Raw genomic sequence first — 15,066 nt, 5'->3', positions numbered from 1 at the left:
CTACACACGGTTCCAAAGAACCTGACAGAAGGGTCACCCCAAAATGGCACCACCTGCCATCCCAGGAATCTAGAGCCCTGACAGGCACTAACCACAGGTTCTTTGGGGCTGCTGGGCATGACTCACCTACCCTCACCCTATGGCACAGCATGCTCAGGCCGCCAGTTAGGAGCCAAATCCAAACCACCAGTTAAAGTGAAGTTCAAAAACAGCGGTGACCACTTTGGGCTTGGGAGTATTTTCGGCAAAGGGGCACACAGGGGCCTTTTGTGGCGCTGAGAGCGTTCGTTGTCATGATCTGGGCACGGGTTACACAGGCGTGCACGCACAGGTGCTGTACATTAGTATCTGTGCATTTACTGTAGGCATACAAATGTTTTCAGGATGTCAGGCCACTACTTACGTTTTTGAAAAAAACTGAAAATAGGTGCCTGCACATGCACAAAATCTTTCTAGAAGGAGACTCAAACTGGCGAGGCGAATTCTCCGGGGACATGATCCAGGAGGCTTGGGCTCAGAAGTGGGAGGCAGATCTTTCACTCTATATTCTTTTATCCCATTTGAGTTTTATACCACGTTTAAAGAAAACCAGCCAACTTCCTCCTAAGGACTGCAACAGCACCACCAGGAGGCGCCCGGTTTAAGGGCCTGTGTAGCACTGGGCTGGCCTATCCCCTCGGATAATTGTAAACTAGGGGGGGGAGTGTAGCACTGGGCTGGCCCATCCCCTCGGATAATTGTAAACTGGGGGGGGAGTGTAGTACTGGGCTGGCCTATCCCCTTGGATAATTGTAAACTGGGGGGGGAAGTGTAGCACTGGGCTGGCCTATCCCCTCGGATAATTGTAAACTAGGGGGGGGAGTGTAGCACTGGGCTGGCCTATCCCCTCGGATAATTGTAAACTGGGGGGAGCGGCACCATTCCTCTAAGAGTTCAGGTGGCAAACATTAACACGCACCAAATCTGGGTGGAGAGTAGAGTCCTGTCGCGTGCTTTGGGGGTACTCGAGGGCATCTGCAGACGCCACTGTTAGAGAATCCTCCTTCCACTGGGTGTCTTGATATTTCCTGGGCTCCCGAGCCCAGAAAGCTTCCCGTGCTGTTTCCCTCTGCCTTCTTTCACTGCCCTCTGCTCCACTCCATGGGGCCTGGCCACTTCCACACCAGCTAAGCCTCCTCTTCTTCCTGCCTCTAGTTCATCTGCTTCCCTGCATTCCCAGGCCTTTCCCCACTAGCAAGCTCTCTGTTCCTGCCGGCCACAGGCTTTCCATCTTCTGTTTTGTTCTGAGGTACCCTGATTCTTCAGAGCTCAGATCTAGCCTCTCAAGAAGTCTGAGAAATGGCTTCACCCCAGCCTTTCTGATTTCTCCAGTTACCTTCCACAGATGAATCCTTGCCTCCCCATGTTGACTTGCAGGCAGGAACCATCACCTATTTCTTCTGTGCATCTCTGCAGCACCTACCCCCAGCTAGGCCCGCCCCACCACACTCCTGTGTAGGACACTCTGCCCTGAACCCGACGGCAACCTGCCTCCCACAGTCCACAGATCAGCGACAGCTACCAAATCACCCAGCGTCATTGCATCCAAACCCCTTCACTCAGTCACACTCAGCTCCTAAGCCTCAGGGCCTTTGCACACACCATTTTCTCTGTCTGGGATTCATTAGCAGATACTCTTACTCATCCTCTACATGGACTTGAAACACTTTCTCCTTAAACCCTCCCTCTCCATTAGAATCCCTTGTTCAAACCCCATAACTGTCTGCTTGTTCACCAAGAACTCATGAAAACTGGGAATTATGTTTTTGTCTTAATTCTTTTCCATGTTTGTTTCTCCCAAATATGACAGCGAGTCATGAGCACAGAAACTCCACCTGCCTTCCCCAGTGTCCCTCAGGGCCTAGAGCAGTGCCTGGTCCACAGCCCGGGCTCCAAGAGGGGCTGGAGGAGGGCGTTCTCTCCCATCTCCTACCACCCCCAGATGTGTCTAGGTTTCACCTCAACCCCACTTAAGATTCAGGACACAACCTGAGAACTGGATTACTCAAACAAAAAATAAATGAAGCCCCAATAAAAAATAACTTTAAAGGGCATGATAAAAACACGTCCAGGTGAGCCCCTTTATAATCCTTCCTTGGGTCAGGGTGGCCCTGGGCGTAGCTTCCATTTCCTTCATTTTTGTGGACAGTGCTCAGGTTACCCAAGCCTTCGCTGACAGAGCACCACTCCCATTGTTCCACCCTCTGCCAGAACACTGCCCTTCCTCCCACAATGGGCAGAAACAGGTAGTGACCGCCAGGGTGGGGCTTCTCCACACGTGACAAGCAGCACAAACAGCAACTTGCCTGCAAGCCCAGGAGGTGGGTACAAAGTATCTCCTAGTTCAAGGATGAGGAAAGAGGCTCAGAGAGCACTTCCCTCACCCATCCTGCTGAGCTCCTCATACAGAACGCAGACAGGCCTGACTCACATGGACATGGCCTCCCCACATCATTCCCCCAGCCCTACCTGGCTGACACAGAAAAAACTTGTTGATGAGGCTTGTCCCTGGAACAAGATCCCTTCCCAGTTCCCCAGACATTCGCGCAGACAGCAACCCCCCTCCCCCCACCTCTGGGTTGCGCTTCCTGGAGCCTCAGGCCGAAGGCCACGGATCTCTGAGAAGCGCCTTTGTCCTCTGGGCCGGGCAGAGGGTGCAGAGGGAAAGAGCCTGGAGGCCGGGCCTCTGAGCTGTGGCGCTGCCCTCTGCCAGCTTGTGGTTTAGGCCTTGCCCCACAAGGTGCTGGCCCACACCCCACCCAGGCTGGCTGGCAGGGAGGCAAAGGGCGGCGGGCCCCTTCCTGAGAGGGACACACGAAGGACACAGGCTTGGACGGAGGGCTAGTGGGGTGATCACAGCCAGGAAGGCTAAGCCTAGTGATGTCCATAAAGGGACAGAGCAGAAAGGGGAGGGGAAAGGCGGGGAGGTGACGGAGAGGCCGAGGGCAGCTGATACCCTGCTGAACGAGCCACAAGAATCCCTGTCCCAGGTTTTGGAACATTCAGGCAAGCTTCCTAAAAAGCCCTATGGACAACTTCTCCTCAGGACAAGGGGAGCCGGATTCCCTATGTATTCCACGGGGCAAAGGAATGAGGCAAAAATAAACAAGAAAGAGAACATGAGATGAGAACAAAGAGCCAGCCGCCCAGGGGCTGGAAATCCACCTCAGCAGGGAAGGGAGAGAAGATGCCTTCACATCCACAGGGCCTCCCCACTCAGAGCCCCCTGGGGCCGGGCGTGGGCTCCGGGCACAAAGGGGAACAGGCCGGTGTCAGGAACACAACACACACGTGGTGGGTAAGGGGGGGCACCTCCACAGCGAGGAAGCCACCAAAGGGGGCCACAGCGGAGTGAGAAGCCGGACCAGCTGGGCAACGTACCTCCTTCTGGCCTCCCGGCTCAAGCTCAACCTTCTGCCCTGAGGGTGCGGTGGGCTCAGCGTCACAGCTGGCTCCCCCTGGAAACCCCAAATCCTGCCAAATGCAGACTCTCGAGCCTGAAGTGCCCCCAATCCACCAAGAGACAGCACTGACCCCATCAGCTCGGCAAACAGGAGGCTCACAGAGCACGGACAAGGAGAGTATTTTTCCCTGACTCGGCCTGTCGGCCACCCCACACACACTCACACACTCGCTCAACGCATAACCCGCCGTGAGGGGCCCGGCCAGGCCCATGCTGGGAACACACGTTCTTTTCACGCCCGCTGGGACCTGGCAAGTCGGGGCCTCACCCAGGCTGTTCCCGCCGCAAGCCTGTAGGATGCGCCGGGCTCGTTTCTTAGCATCTTCTGGGAAGCTGGGGCTGTCCAACAGGTTCGGGTAGGTGCACAGTGCCATTACCTGGGGGAACAGAGGCATGGGCTGGGCTCTCCGCAACCTCCCACCCCAGAGGGGCACCAAGGATGTCTCTGAGGGGCAGTGTCACCGCCGGACTCTCCACGAGGGCCCCCGCCTGTGGGGAGGGTCTGGGGACGGGTGGGGAGGAGGACAGTGGATGCTCTGCAGCGGAAGGGAGATGGTGAGAGGCAGGGTCCCTGATGACCTGGGCTCGGGCCAAGGGTGGGCCACCAGAGGAGCCAGGGAACAAAACGAGGCTGCTACTCGGCCCAGCTCCTCCATAAAGGCCAGCAGCTCACATAGCCAAGGCCATAGAACCAGGGGTTCCAGAGCAGGGAGCTGGGACTGAGCAGGCAGGTACACCCCAGCTGACAAGACTGCAGAGACCCCCCTCCTTACAGGCTGAGCGCCCCCCCATGCCCCGCCCCCACCCCTCCTCACCATCACCCCCTTTCCTGGCCAGAAGTGAAAACCGAGTCAGCTTTTTCACTTCTGTAACAGAGAAAATCACCCTAACCTCACAAATTAAGAGGATTACGCAAGGAAATGTTTGCAAAAGTGTCAGTAAACCCCCGCTCAGCAGGCAAGTCTAAGCTGGAAGCTTAGGAGCAGTGCCAGGAGCAACGAGATGAGGTGGGGCTCACGGCTCTGACACCAGCTGGGGGCTTCGGGCAGGCTCAGGCTTCTTGGAGCCCGGCTTTGCCTCAAATAAATTTGTGCAACGGGCGGTGACCTGGCTTGCCCTCCCGCTCTGGGGCGCTTATGAAGGCTGGAGGAAGCCAGCACCAGGTGGCAGAGGCTGGGTCCGCTGTGGCCAGCAGCAGGGCTGGATCTGGGAGTGTGCCAGCCAGTCAGAAAAGGCTGAGGCAACAGGAGCCTGTTCACACCCAGAGCCCCAGGCACGTGTGGGGAACCTCTGCAGAGCGAGGCCACTTTGGACCTCTCCTCTCCTAAGCTATGTGCTTCCAGGACAAGCTTTCAGGACAAGCAGGATGCTCTAACGTCCTCCCACCTCCACCTCCCGCGCAGAGCCACTCTGTCTGGTCTGATCCACTTCCTCATCATGGGCCCAGCTTGAGGCCTCTGACACTCACAGGCAGCTGGCACACTCCTGAGTCAGCAGCAATGCCACGGGAGTCCATTCAGTGGACGTTCCTGAGGTCATCACCGGCCTCAGTTCTTCTCCCCATACCCTGTGTGAATTCCCTGAGGGCCTGCAGGCTGAGGCCCTGGGGCCCCCAACACCTGCCATCCAGAGAGCAGGGCAAAGTTTGCCGCTCCTGTGTGCCAGCCCCTGCAGCAGGAAGTACCGGCAGGAAAGGAAGACCGGGGTGTTCAGCACTCAGCTTTCCTGCCGGCCTCAGCCTACGAACCTTAACCACACAAAGACCAAATTTTGCTCCAGTATTGGCCCCATTTCCTCTCTAGGAAAACGCCTTCCCCACAGCTGGTCTCCAGCCTCTATCTAGCAGATGCTGTGGCACTCTCCCACCTTTTCTTTTCCCCCAAGCCCACCAATCTCACAAGTTGGGCCCATGCAGCATCTTTGCAGTTGGCACTCAAACTGAAACATGGAAATGTGCCTCTTGAAGGCCGTCATGTTCATCATCTCATGGAGGTCCCCAGAAGTCCTCTGTGGCAGTGCTCTGGTGACTTCCACTTGCCCAAAGCCACCCAGCTGATCAGCAACAGAGCCAACACTCAAATCTGGGGATTCTCACTTGGGAAACCATATCTAGATCCCCACGCACCACCTCCCAGCCTTCATCTACTCTCTGATGCCCTCAGCAACCCAGGTCCGAATGCAGCATCCAGGACCATTCACCTGGGAGTCTTGTACACTACAGCGACCTCAGAATGGGCTTAGGGATTTTAGACAGCCTTGGAAGGAAGGGGAGGAGCCTGCTGGAGAGAACCAGAGGAGCCATCAGGCGCTGGAGGGGGTTGCTGCTTCAGTGGCATCTCCCTGTGGGATTCTAGTGCCTGCTGGGTCTTGAGGGGCTGGACAGGCAAGGAGGAAGAGGCAATTTAATAGGCTTGGCTGTCAGGTTGCCTCCCTGCTACCCCAGGGGCCTCGGTTCCTGAGGGCCAGCTCACCTGTCGCAGGAAGGTGATTGGCTGCTGGCCCATGGCCTGGGCATCCCCGATGTTGGCACGGATGACCTCAGTGAACGGTTTTTTGATACCCTGAGTAGAGAGAATGCAATAGGTGGTTACTTAGGGATTCTCAGACCCTAGATTTCAGAAGCCGAGCAATGGTCAACAGGACATTAGTAAGCAGCCCTATTCTGAGCCTTGCCAGGTGCCAAGCGCTTGATATGCTTGGTCCCATTTAACCTTCACAACCACCCCCATGAGGAAGGGCTTGTATTAATCCCATTTTATAGATTGGGAAATTAAGGCTTCAAAAGGTTATCCACTTTCTGAGAAGGCTAGAAGAACTTCCCTGGGCTGCCAGAGAACTCTGAGGCAGCTATAGGTCCATGCTGACCCTGGGGCAAATGCGGTGGGAAGGAGGGAGGGGGTCAGCAGCAGAAAGCATCAGGAGAGGGTCCCACAGCTGCCAGCTCCACCTCCACCCCTAAGTGATTGATGGGACACTGCAGCCAGCCTTCCTGCCAGAAGACACTGATCCGCAGGGACCTCTCGGGGGTCATTCTCTTGCAACCCTGTCTTTGAAAAATGAAGAATGTGGACTGAGCTTCATACTGAAAAGAAAAAAAAAGCATCAGGGATAAAGATGTCTAGTTGAAGAGCAAAAGTGAGGCCACTGCCTGAGCAATGTGTTTACACAGAGCAGAGATGGCAGAGAGAGAAGGAACTCGGAAACCGTAGCAACAACATCGCTGGGAAGTGACTATGGGACACCCTGGCTGCTGCAAAGGAGAAAATATGGTTTGGAAGGAGAACTGTGGGGATCTGGAAATATGGGAGCTCCACACAGTTCCCTGATAAATCCAGAATTAGCCACTATAAGAGAATCAACAGTAGGTTCAAGAACCTCCCAGAGCAGCTGAAAGGATTATCTGAGACAAACAGTATGAAAGCACTTGGCAGAGTACAAATATCATGTTACAAAGCTGGACCAGACCAGGAGCAAGACTGCAAGGGTCACCGTGGGGGAAGAAGGCGGTGCGGCAAGGGGTGGCCTGCGCGGAATGGCCACCTTCCCATCTCCAGCTGCCCTGTTCCCAAAGGCATGCTAAATACAAATTTTAAGGGTACAATTCTATGATTCTGATACTTGTCTTCTCCATTTCACATGTGTGAATAAAAGCAACTTTAGAAAACGTTCCCCTTTTTAACTCAGTAAGACACACCTTAAAGTAAAGACCAGTGGGCTTAAGGAATGAATGCAGCTGCCAAACAAGCTTTCTTGACTCTCATTTGCCACCCCTAAGCCCTCCCATATGGAATTCTCCAGCTGCTTTAGGAGCCAGGAGGCACAAGGGGCTGAGGAGGGCACCCCAGAAACAGCCCTGTGCTGTGCTCAGTCACGTCGAACCCTTTGCAACTCTCTAGACTGTAGCCTGCCAGGCTCCTATGTTCATGGGGATTCTTGAGGCAAGAATACTGAAGTGGGTTGCCATGCCTCCCTCCAGGGGATCTTCCCAATCCAGGGACTGAACCCACATCTCCTGCACTGCAGGCAGATTCTTTACCATCTGAGCCACCAGGGAAGCCTGGAGGCAGCCCTGGACTTCCATAAACCAGGCCTAATGAGTCGAAAAGCTCTGTTTGGGTTGAAGGGGGTAGAATTCCCTTCTGCCCTTTTCACCAAGTTCTTCAGGGCTGGCAAATATGGAAAGACATCTCGGGGTAGGGGGTGGGGGGTGGCAAGGAAGGGGGTAACACTGCCTACTGCCCAGGACTGGGCCAGGGGTGAAGTCAGACACGCTGGAGACAGGCTGCAGGGCGTGTGGCCTCAGGGCTCATCCCACAGGCTGAGCAACCCAGGCCACTGTGTGCAAAGGGTAGGACTCCCCCACCCACACTGGCCTGAGCTCCTGGCGTGGGACCCTCTGTTAGTCTGACTCCATCGCCATGGCCCCCTAGGCCTGGCCAGCTGAACTCAGGTGATTTCCACGGTGTGGGCACAGTCCACTCTTTGGTGGGGAGTAAATCTGTTCACGGTCGAGGGCAGGACATATACCACAGCTGTGGGCCCTGGGCCAGCCCCATGGAGGGAGAAAAATAATCAGATCCCTGGATGTTCCTTGTCCCCTCCACCCTGCACTGCTCAATCAACTCAAGCAGCCTGGGAGTATGGAGCATCTCCTTTCTTGGGTCTGGGTACCCACAGGCTCCAGATACTTTGCTATGATGGATGAGCTAGTGGGTGGGAAACTGCCTCCTCTGAATGGACTGGGCTGCCCAGCTAAGGGCCACCATACAAAGGAGACTCCTGTATCTATGTACTTGAGTTCTACGTGGGTTGGGAAATACCAAGGAGCCAGGGGCAGACTTCTACCCACAGTGACTCATCCAAGTCTGGCAAGCACACCCAATGGAGACCTCACCTCAGCCCTGCCCCCAGGAGCCAGCCAGGGCAGCACGTAGCTTCTTAGTTCCAATTCCTAGCATCCTAGAGCCCACGTGTCTAACTCACCCACACACATCCTGCCCAGAGCTGCCTCACCGGAGGGCACTGAGATGAGATCCATCGCAGGGGCCTCCCTTCCCACCATTCAGGTCAAGAAAGGCTCAGGGAGCAGGCCCCCAGGCTCTGGAGATGGCATATTTCAGAAGGTGTTATTGGGAAGGAAAAAGGAAGGACAATGATAACGCCTTTATCATTGTTATGACTGTCCTTCCCAGTTCATAGGTGCAGCATTCGAACAATGGACAATTCCAACAGGCACAGGCATTTTCCTCAAGGTAGGGGTGGCTCCTGTCATTTCATGCGACATGCCAGTGGGGAGGCTTGGTAGGATGGTTACTCCCCAGAGAACCTCCGTTTCATTCACGAAAACTTATGAATCATGCTCTGTGACAGAAGTGGGCAACATCGGAGAGGCCACCACTTTCAGAGTGCTGGCTGATGAAGAAGCAGGCTCAGAGAAGGGAGAGAGGGCACAGCTGGCCCCAGGCCAGAAAGGCCATGTGAAAAGACCTCAGGACCAGTGAGCAGCACTGGGGCAGACATGAAGTCCCCCAGAGGGCTCCAGAAGGAAGTCTCAGGGACAAACCCGACTAGCCTCCAGGGTCCTTGAAAACAGCTGCGCTGCATAGCAGAAGAAACGAGACTCAGCACAGGGTCTGGCCCTAGCCAACGTGACAAACAAACCTGGAAGAAACTGAGCCAAACCTACACAGGCCTGAGATTAAGAGAAGGTGGGAACTCCAAGGGCTGAATTTTCTAACCACGGAAGCGGGGAAGGCTGGACGAAAGGCTCCTGAACTGTGGGAGTCTGTGGGAGGGTCAACCGTAGAAGCAGAGATTTGCAGGGCAGAGCAGGGATGAAAGGTGAATGAGCTCCGAACAGTATAATTTAAGGCAGCAAGCCTAAGCTGCAGGCAGGAGGGAGCCAATCCCACAGAGCGCATTCCTAGACCCAGAGACTCAGAAGGAAGGCAAGGAAAGAGGGACCCTCGGCACCTCTCCTCCAGGCAACTCTCCTTAGCTTGAAAACAAGACCATGAAGAGTTCTGATTGGGAAATCCCCTGGTGGTGCAGTGGCTGGGACTCCACGCATTCACTGCTGAGGGCATGAGTTCAATCTCTGATTGGGAACTAAGATCCCGCAAACCACACAGCACAGGCCAAAAAAAAGCCAAAAAAAAAAAAAAAAAAATGAGAGCAAAACTAGCCTTTGCTTTCTCATAAAGTGTTTTTTTGTTTTTTTTTTTAAGAAAAACTGCTTATATTAATATAAACTCACATAACCTTTTGACCTAAAAACAGATAGCTGGTGCAGTTATCTCTCCCCAGACAGCCAGAATCCTGATAGGGTTCTAGCTATTCAAACCATCATCACTAACCATCTCCAACTCGTCTTCAGTGGAAATAAATTGGCCCTATTTTACAGAGGAATAATTGAGGCCAAGGTGTTCTGAACGATGCGAAGCCCACAGCACATAAAGGCAAAGCCCAGGATGCAGGTCCCTGGTGACTTGGGCAAGGCGGATGGATGGAGGGTTCATCCAAACGGAAGCCTATGTTACAAATTTCTTTTATTCTACGCTCTAAAGAAAATAGCCTATGAAATTTGCTTGTGCCTCACACATCCAGAGTTTCCACTCTTAGCTAACTATCAGCAGGTGCTCCAGCATTCTCCATTTTCATCTGTTTCTCGGTGCAGCATTCAGCGATTTTAATATATTCAGTGTTTCCCTTCATGAATGTTTTGCCCTGACTCTGTGTACTTTTTACAAACAAAAGCCATTCCTGTCTCCACTTATGTCAACCTCCTTTCCTCCTCCCATAAAACGAGGGAAAAGGAAGTCGGTTGAGGAAGAACTGACAGATCTTTTCAAAACTCCTACTAATGGCAGTTTATTTTTAAGTGCTGCTCCCAGGGAACACCAGGATCTGAAAAGCTGATAGGTACTCCCCCTTGGAGCTGCTGTCAGGGAGAAACAGGGCCTCCCCGACAGCACACAGACCAGGCTGGAGGAGAATGGCCCCTTTCACACGCTCTTAGCCAAGTGCCCCTCCTCCTCAGGCTCTCCTGAGCATTTTCCCCCACTCCTACCACAATGGACGGGACTTGTCTGGCATGCCACGCCACAGGCAAAAACCAGAGCCACGTGTCCAGCCAAACAGCCGGTACTGTTAGCATAGCACCTGGTGAAGTGATTCCATAAGGCAGTACAAGGCCTTCAAATGGAGAAAGAGGCACAGAAGTCAGGGCCTGGGGAAACCCTGGGCCCCCCAGACCACTGCTCTTCTTTTATAGACTAGGGAAACCAAAGCCCAGAGAGGACAAGAGATTTACCCCCAAGTCACTCAACTCCCTACATATCCCATCTCTAACCAAGTCAAACCCTTTAAAACAACATCAGTCCAGTTTCGATCATTAGAGTTCAAAACAGAAGTCAAAACCTGAAGCTGTGCAAAGCTAAGCCAAAAAAAAAAAAAAGACTGAGAAACCCTAAGAAAACATGGCTCTCTCAGAAGAGGACATGCTTAAGCTAGCAAAATGGAGAGGCTGTCTTTAAAGAATGAAAGATTTAAGCGAGGCTATACTGGCTTGGCTGGGGCTATTATCTCCAGCACCAAGAGTCAGGCAACTGAGACTCGACGAAGTGAGGAGAGAACAAGAAGGGATGAATTTGAATGAAAGTACCGGAGAATGTAGATGGACAGAAAGAATGTCTCAAGTTATTCAGGGGTAGGACATGGCAGTGAAGCCATCTGTCCTAGAAATCACAGTGTGTTTCCAGCCCAAATGACCAAGAAATTTCTCTAGCTCAATGATGGAGTCATACCCTGTTGGAACATCTTCTTAGTTGCCCACTGCACACCAAACTTTGAATTATAAAGTCCTAAGCCCAGCACACCAGACTCCAGTCCCTCCTTTCCATCTCATTCATTTAGCATATCCCTTGCCAGACAGTGCTCTCCAAACAGCACCAGTCCCCTCCCCTATTTGCCCAGAACTTCCCAACCTTGTTTTTTCTCCCGGCCCTCCTTCCACCTAGAATGCTCTCACATTTTCTCTACCTGCTAAAAATAATAATAATAATAAACCACCAATCCTTAAAGAACTGGAGGAAGAGAAGTTCAGGCCCAGAGAACAACATGGCAATCAGTTCCGTGAAGGCAAAGACAGTGTCTCCCTTCTATTCTAACCATCCTCATACTTCATGGAGTCCATGCTATTTAACAGAAGGTAGAGATAATCCCTAGAACCCCTACCAGCTCTGGAACCAGAGAAATCAGTTGTAAAGTGCTAAACCGGAAACAATTTAATCTCAGGTTTAACAGGGAGACTGTTGTCTCAAGGAGGGCCAGCTCCAGTCTGCCAGATATCAACAAGGAGCAGAAACCTTTTTTCTGCCTGTGGTCCACTTTTGGGACAGGGAGGCACAGAAACCAAGCCAGCCTTTCAAGGACCAATCTTTAAACTTAGCCTTGCAAAGAGTCAGAGGGAGACACTGGACTTGACTTATTCAACTCACTGTTTTGAGTCAGCAGAACTGGGTGTCCCAATGAAGTCTCAGCAAGCCGTGAGCTCATCAAATGCCCCAAAGTGCCCATGTTACAGTCATGGTCCCATCATGGCTTCTTCTCAAGCATTCAAGGACCATTAAGTGACCAACTCACCCCCAAGGACGTTCAGTTCTGGTGCCTGTGAGAGTAAGATCAAAGAACCCTTCCCCCTTCTGGGTTAGGTCTACCTTGAGCAAGCAGCTGGGTGACTACTTCATCTGCTCATATAAATCTTAGGAATATATACATTTTTTACATTATCCTCTGGACTCTGCCTCCTGAATTCCACCAGCGTTAGAACTCTGGTAAACTACAGAGGTATTTCTTTCACCCACCCGAGCCACCTCGTTGTAGGGGGACAGGAATCACTACCAGGTGTGTGGTCACTTTACACACAGCTGTGAACTCAAGATTCCAGTCTGCCGGCGGCCAGGGGGAAGAAAGTCCCAGGGCCACCCTGCCAAGGCCCCAAAGGCCCAAGCCTCTGCTACCCACTGTGGGCGACTGTATCCTCAGAGAACAAAATCGGGCTGTCAGTCAAGGTTCCAAAGGGGATCTAGGGGAAGGAACTGTGCCGGACCACTTTTGTCAGGGAATCATTACTGGAAGAATGACAGAGAAGGTCTCACAGAGAGAAAAAGCTTCGGGAGAACACCCAGGTCTCTTCAGAGCCTTCATGGCACCTCTGGTACCTAAGGTGATGTCTGAAATTCTCCTTTATGTCTTTCCTGCCTGTCGTTGTCCTCACCCTCACGCCCCAGTGGATCTTGGTTCCACTCAAGTAGGACAGCCACATAGCAGGCAGTGCCTGGCACTAAGGGCCACTCGATTATAATTGATGAATTCAGTTCAACAAGTGAACCATATCTGAGGGCCTTACTTTGTGCCAGGTGCCGGGGACTAGTGAGGGAAGGGTTGGGGGGAGGGCATTCTCTCATTTCAGTCAAGACTGGCCGAATGAAGGAGCTTGGCCACGCGGCTGGAGGAAGTACAGCAGTTGGACCCCAGGAGGCGACAGCTGCTACTCCTCCCCCCTCGCCCCCACCCGTGCCCCCTGGCCTCCCGGGGCCCTCCCGCCCCACGCGGGCTCGGGGCCCGCGCTCACCCTCTGCAGCTCGAGCTCGATCTCGCCGGCCTTGAGCACGATAGGTCCCCGCACCGCGTACTCTACCGCCTTCACCTGCGGGTTCATGGACTCGAGCGTAAGGATGCGCTCGCGCCGGCTCCGCTCGGGCCGCACTTTGAGCACCGCCGAGGCCTCGGCGGCCGCGCTGCTCTGACTGCGGCCCCAGGGGCCGAGGGTCCGGGGGCAGCAGCCCCGCCGGACCAGCGCCGCCGCCCGCTGCATCGCGCGGCCGCCGAGAGAAACCTTGGGACAAATAGGGAAAGAGAACAAACACGTCGCGCACAGCCCAAGGCAGGCACGCGGGCACCCGCCCCCAAGCTCAGCCAAGGGCTCCTTCAGCGAGAGGTGCCAGCCTGGCTTCGGGGACGGGTGCCCATCCCCCGGCGACTCGGACCCTGCACCTCGCCGCTGCATAACCAAAGCGCTGCACAACCGGATTTTGCAAAGGCTGAGCCCAATGCATGCATGCAACGTGCCTGTCGCCGCCTGGTCACCCCTTCGTCGAGTCCGGCTAGAAAGCTCGCCTATAGCAGCTCCTCGGCTCAGGCGCCGGCAGCCGCATCCCAGCTCCCGCACGCAGCACCGGGCCCCCAGCGCTCACACACCCACAGCCCGCGAGTCCGCCCGGGCCTGCCCGCTGGCTCCTGGGCCTTGTAGTTCCCTTGTCGTTTTTCAGAACAGGTGTGGCGAGCTGGTTTAACTACAAGTCCCATAGTGCCCCGCGCTGGCCTGATCTGGGGGCGGGGCTGGAGGCGGGAGCGAGGGTCTGGCTCTGCCTTGGGCTGGGCGGGCTCTTTGTCTGGCTGAAGAGTCTGGGATCCCGGAGGGGTCTGGCGGGGGCTCTTCTCGCGGCTTTCTGCGAATTTAGAGCTATTTGGTGCTTCTCCCTGGAGGCGCGTCGCTCATTCCCCCACACAACCCTTTCCCCAACATCTGCAAGGACACCGGCGGAGAGATGGTGCAGTCCTCGCCCCAAGTTTCATCATCCAGGGTTCAGTGGCCGCTCAACAGGGGCTGGTAGGAAGCAAGGGTGGGGTGGGGGTTAGGAGTTTGCGACTTGACTGCCAATTTTACCCTTCTCAACGTCAGTTTTCTTGTCAAAAGGGACATCAGCTCTCAGCCTTTAAGGATTGTCCTGAAAATTAAAGGACCAACAGCTGGTATATACCAGGTGGTCAGGCTTTCTGACAGCTCCATTTGAAACGCTACCCCACCTCCACTACCTCTTTTAATTTCTTTTCTAGCATCAGAAATTTAGATCCTTTTTACTGGCTCCCCCGTTAACCATGTAAGCTCCAGAAGACAGGAGCAGCGTTTTTCTTGTTCATTGTATTCACAACGTATTCACCTAACGTCTGAGTGTTAGCAGCACATAGTAAGAATTCAGTAAACGTTTGTTGAGAATGGATGCTCAGCTCTTTGTAGCTTTTTTTTTTTTTTGTAAAGGTACTTGCTGTTGACTAAAAAAAGATGTACAACTTGAGAGTTGTGAGCTAAGTTTTATTTGAGGCAAAATGAGGACTGCAGCCCAGGAGGCAGCATCTCAGATAGCTCTGAGAGACTGCTCCAAAGCGGCAGTGGGGGAAAGTCAACATATAAGGTTTTGGTGAAGGGGGAGTTCAATACCATTAAGCGCTCATTTTACAAAAGGTTTTTTGTTAGTCATGAGGGTCTGATGTCACCATGAAGGGATTTAGTGCTTCTCTAGATATGAGGAGACGCAAGGGTTGAGAGATCAGCCCTGGGTGTTCTTTGGAAGGAATGATGGTAAAGCTGAAACTCCAGTACTTTGGCCACCTCATGCGAAGAGTTGACTTATTGGAAAAGACTCTGATGCTGGGAGGGATTGGGGGCAGGAGGAGAAGGGGACGACAGAGGATGAGATGGCTGGATGGCGTCACCGACTCGA

At 53.6% G+C, this 15,066-nt stretch overlaps 1 protein-coding gene across 3 annotated transcripts in view; it reads right to left on the bottom strand.

The window, feature by feature from the left end:
- The window catches only part of GPT2 (glutamic--pyruvic transaminase 2), a 34,758-nt gene extending 21,020 nt beyond the window's left edge, over window positions 1-13,738 (bottom strand). The window contains exons 1-4 of one of the 3 annotated variants that reach the window (XM_086350518.1): window positions 13,634-13,738; window positions 13,137-13,400; window positions 5,974-6,063; window positions 3,771-3,879 (exon numbers count right to left, since the gene is read on the bottom strand). In XM_086350518.1, coding sequence (XP_086206644.1) covers window positions 3,771-3,879; window positions 5,974-6,063; window positions 13,137-13,379 — 442 coding nt within the window. In that variant the 5' untranslated portion in view covers window positions 13,380-13,400; window positions 13,634-13,738. Of the gene's footprint in view, window positions 1-3,420; window positions 3,701-3,770; window positions 3,880-5,973; window positions 6,064-12,000; window positions 12,515-13,136; window positions 13,401-13,633 lie in introns of those variants that run through there. The other 2 variants (XM_086350519.1, XM_086350521.1) reach the window with 2 other exon arrangements.
- Between the last annotated feature and the right edge of the window lie 1,328 nt (window positions 13,739-15,066).

The sequence above is a fragment of the Bos grunniens genome, chromosome 18, assembly GCF_055505025.1.
Source record: "Bos grunniens cultivar Pamir isolate PY7600 chromosome 18, Bosgru_T2T1.0, whole genome shotgun sequence".
In the NCBI taxonomy this organism is placed as follows: Eukaryota; Metazoa; Chordata; class Mammalia; order Artiodactyla; family Bovidae; genus Bos; species Bos grunniens.
Note: the sequence above shows the minus strand (reverse complement) of the source record. Positions and strands in the feature narration are given on the sequence as shown.